The 4,856-nt window shown below is 35.8% G+C and overlaps 1 protein-coding gene across 1 annotated transcript in view; it reads right to left on the reverse strand.

Annotated features, from left to right (window-relative positions):
- Nucleotides 1–875: 875 nt before the first annotated feature.
- MACC1 (metastasis associated in colon cancer 1) overlaps nt 876–4,856 on the reverse strand; it is a 49,714-nt gene continuing 45,733 nt past the window's right edge. The window contains exon 5 of the mRNA XM_004677125.2: nt 876–1,094. Coding sequence (XP_004677182.1) covers nt 876–1,094 — 219 coding nt within the window. The remainder of the gene's footprint in view (nt 1,095–4,856) is intronic.

A 4,856-nucleotide genomic window follows, 5' to 3' on the forward strand; every position in this document is an offset into this window, starting at 1 on the left:
GTGATTTTGGTGGTTGACAATGCTGCATTCAACAGGGATATATCAGGTGTTTAAAAATTCCTGACAATTAAAGAATGACAATGCAATCACCTTAAATAAAAGATTCAAGTTAGGCAGGCTAACTAGGTCCTAAGATGCTAAAGGAAGATGGTGAAAACTGCAGTTCATGGAGCAAACAGATGTCTGTTAATAAGTCATATTTTCTTTCTGGAAGTTTTTTTAAGATATGAAGGAAAAGATCGGTGAGCTTCAATTAAAATGAAAAAGTGATCATTTCCCTACAAGATATAATAAAGATTTTTTTTATTTGCTACTATTGTACTACGTGTTATGATTTAAAAAAAAAATACAATCAGGCTTTTCAAAAAGAAATACTACTTCACATTGGAAACAGCCTTGAGCTTGTTCTTGTCAAAGGAAAAGGGAATAATGCTGGCAAACTCCACTGAGGAATAAAAAGAGATGAGGTATAAAAAGTAATATCCCATGCCTGACCGGAGCCGTATTGGTTTCTCCTCTCTTTCTACCTACCACCTCGTAAAACCCCCAGGTCCACATTGAGAGCTTCTCACTTAACGAGGTATCTAGGTGAAGCAATTATTCTAACAGTCATTTGTTTTAACTTAAAGAAATGAAAATACACTATAGGGAGAGAGGCCTTTTCTTTCCTTCCTCATCAACAAAACAGCCTAATATTTACATCTGAAATGTATACAGTAATATTTGTTTTTATAATAGAACCCATGGATGGGATAATAAAGCCCATAATAAAGCAATACTCTGAGATTTTCACACACACACACACACACACACACATACACACACACACACACCATTCATTCCCTACCATCTCCCTCCTCCAAAAAGCATACCCTTCATTTCTGTACTTCCTCAGCAGAGGAGAATGCAGATGCTCTCAAAACTTCTAAAGAATTTACTAGTATTAAAGCTCCAGTTAAGTCTCGCCATTCCTTGGTCACAGGGTTTTTCATTTTGTCCAAGGCTGATTGAAGGTCTTGTAACATATCTCTGTAGCTATTTCCATAGTGAGCGCCCCAAGTATAGAGGAAATCATAGGCAGGTTTCCACATCATCTACAAAGAAAAAAAATTAGACTGTAATAGTATAGAAGTAAAACAGAAACTTAAAAAAAAAGGTTAAAAAACTCTTAAGACTTCAAAGAAAACATGACACCAAATATACTTAGTTTATTTTAAGATCATAGGACACATGTTTTAATAACTATCAGTTCTATGTTTCTAAACCTAGAGATTTTTAAAATAATAATGATAAGTATGACCAAATTTTCCCTCCTAGTCTGCCATCTATACCTTGTTCATTGCTATGATGTGAATATAAAATTTGTCACACAATTTTTTATCACAAATATTATTGAGATAAATTTTTCACTCATTGAGTGACTTTTACAGTTTATATAATAATCTTAAGAAAATGCATATTGCTATATGCATCTGTATTGAACTCATGATATTGCAAAAGGAGATATATTTGCTACTCTAAGTCACTTAATTGAGCAAGTCTGCAATCTAATAATAGTTTCACAATCAAGCGAAAAGGAAAGCAAAAAATATCATTCTCTAATTAAACAACTAATTTAATGATACATTTTGTAACCCAAGAAAGATCAATATTCAACACTTCATTATGCTTTCCCTAAGAACTTACCCATACCAATGACATCATTGTTTCCATAGAAATAAATGTACGTCAAAGAGGAACCTCACATAGAAGCCTGTATGTAATGGTAACCAAGGCAACCAAGCTCAGAGCAGAGAGACAAAGGCTGACCAAATAAGACAAATTGTAGGATACACACACACACATATACACACAGAACTTAAAATGAATTTTCTCTAGGAGAATAACAAAATGAACCATGCACTTATAATTGGAATATTTGGAATGTAAACTTTATTACTTGCTACTTATTTGGACTCACTAAACTAATTCATTTGTGGTTTTATCACTTGCAAAATGCAGGAACACAGACTGTGAGCTAAATATTATGCAGAATTGCTCTCTTAAAATAGAGCCTCCATTAACAGTAATACATAAAATAGGGCCTTGGGATATAATTTTTTACCTTCCTCTGATATCTCCACATACTCTACAATTGAAGTTAAAAGGATGAAAAAACTAAATAAGGAGACCTGTTAAGTTTCAATTCAATCTACATAAATGGCTAAGCAATAGAATCAGAAGATAATTTGATGTTATTTGTCCCAATTGGCATTCCTGAGGAGTCATGAACACCCATATCTCTACCTCTTTTGACAAAGCTGAGCTTTGGAAGGTAAAGAATGAGAGATGATTATCAAAATTATACCAGGTGATCATAATACAGCAGCAGAAAACATCCCAGATTTTTGCAGATGGGAGGTTTACCCTTCCTAACTAGATTCATATAGAATTTTATTTTCCACCACTGACAGAATGTGAAAGGGGCATCCTTTCATTTATACGCAGGGTGACTATGCACAGTGAAGCCAAGTCCCCCAAAGTGTAGATTGCCACCAATAACAATGGAAACCACATCGTTGAAGCATATTAATGGAGTCTTTTTTACCAGAATCAATCTTGCCTGCCACTGTTCATATGCAAAAAGGCATTAAATAAGTAAGTCATTCTTTACTGGGAATATCCTAACCTTCTGACAAAGAGTTGAGACCTCTAGTCTATGTTTCCTTCACTTAAATTTCCTTGATGCTCAACTAGCTGAGACACTATTTTTCAATTTGTCATGCATTGTTTAAAATAATGGTGTTTGGGGCCTCCCTGGTGGTGCAAGGATTAAACTCTCAGCACTATCAAGCTATTGGCAGCCACTGCAACATGAGTTCAATCCCCAGCCAGGGAGCTAACTCACTTGGCACAGCAGAACTCTCCTGTCTCAACTGCTGCTCCCCTCAGAAGTGTATTTCAGTGGATCTGCCTGTTCTGTGCCCTACTTTCTGTCCCCCCCCAACCTATACCCCCAGTGCTTGTATGCATAAGTAAAAATAAATCTCCAACAATATATGGTGTTTCTAGCTAAAAGATTTTAAGATTTTAGTCCCATAGTGACTCTCATTAAATATATATATATATATGAAGATGTTTTATGATAAAATAACAACAGAGTTTCAGTATCAAGGTGATAGCAGAGCATCACAGGAAACACACGACTTTAGCATCACACAGACAGGTACTTTTCAGATCGTTCCTTACCATACAGAATCAAAATACTGTCATAGTCAGAGGCATCCAAAATGGTCCCACTATTTTCAGGGTTAGCAAAACTCTGCATCATGTATCTTGCCGGGACACTGTAGTTTGCTATGTATAGAAAAGCCCTGCAGCACACCTGATCGTGAGACAGCCCCTTAGGGCTGTCTGGGGAAGGAAATATGGGAGGTAATGCAGGAATTGGAAATTATAGATTCCGGAGAACTACATCTACCCACTCACTTATGCAGAAATCATTGAATACACTCACATTTGACAATTTGACAATTTGTACTAATAGCAGGACACTGCAGCCAGTTCTTACAATGCCAAGAAATCTGGCTAGACTGTTCACTCCTAGCCCTAAATAATTCTTCTGGAAGTATAAAAAGACTTCCCAGGAGTCCCTTCAGTTAGTCAGAGATGTAAGGAGGCATGTTCCCCTAAACTCATGGGAAATCTCCTGGAGTGTAAAGCATAAGGTGGCTAGAAATGGGTACAATGGCTCCAGGCTGAACACACAAGGGAAGTGATAAACTTCATGATTTCTGCTAAAACATGAGTATATTTTGGATCCCGTTTTTGTTCTTCATTGCAGCAAATTATACCTAACTATTCCTTTAGTGCAAAATCTGATTTGCTATATATGATATTGTTGGTGGCTCTTAACAGATGACATAAACTACTGTAGCACACATATAATGATATTTGAAATATACTGTTGTTCACTATTCAAGATTGGCTGAGAACCTACCACTCATAAGGAATTTTATTACAGAAAGAAATAAAATGATGACTAGAGCATAGTTTTTGTTTTTAGAAACATAGCATAGAAGGGAAGTAGATACTTGCAGAAACACAGTTCCTATCTATAAACAGAACTTGGAAATCAAATCAAGAAAAAAGAAAAAAAATTACTTGAGTGTTTTAATTTTTAAATATGAGACAAATATGACAACTCCATTGACTAAGAAGCATTATTGTGTAATAGAAAGGTGGATTTAAGTGTTAGAGAACCAAAACTTGGACTCTCATCTGATTTCTATTCCCTACTGGATGGGTGAAGCTGAGTATGTTAATTAAATTATTTGCTTTAAGACTTTTAATCTATGACATATAGATAATAATTTATAATTCTTGTATCTAAAGTGATTGATGAACTTTCTAGCATATAATTTACATTTAATAATTTTAAATAGGATGTGAAAGAAAGTGTACTTTTTGGATGATGAAAGATAGCAGTTAGTGTTAGCCCTATAGAGTCTGATGTTAAGAAGGGATGATCAGTAATTGGAATGGGGAGATGTCTGCCCAGGATTTTGAACCACTCATCATAAAGTGATGATGAAAAACATGAGTGTAGATGAAAATGTCAAAGAAGGGAATAAAAGAGTGAAAATTTTAACTCTCAACTTGAGTCTATAACTAGGGCTATAAGTAAGAAATGTAAGCAATTAAAGAATGTAGAGCGGGCCCTCCCTGGTGGTGCAGCATGTTAAAGCACAGCACTAAGAAGCTAAAGCCACTTCTGCATGAGTTCAATTCCCACCTGCCCCAGAGGTGATCCACATGGTGTGCACACCTCTCCTGATCCGTCTGCTGCTCCCCTCAGCAGTGTACTCCGTCAGTTG

The sequence above is a fragment of the Condylura cristata genome, unplaced genomic scaffold (genome assembly GCF_000260355.1).
Source record: "Condylura cristata isolate star-nosed mole 26May11 unplaced genomic scaffold, ConCri1.0 scaffold00005, whole genome shotgun sequence".
NCBI classification, from domain to species: Eukaryota; Metazoa; Chordata; class Mammalia; order Eulipotyphla; family Talpidae; genus Condylura; species Condylura cristata.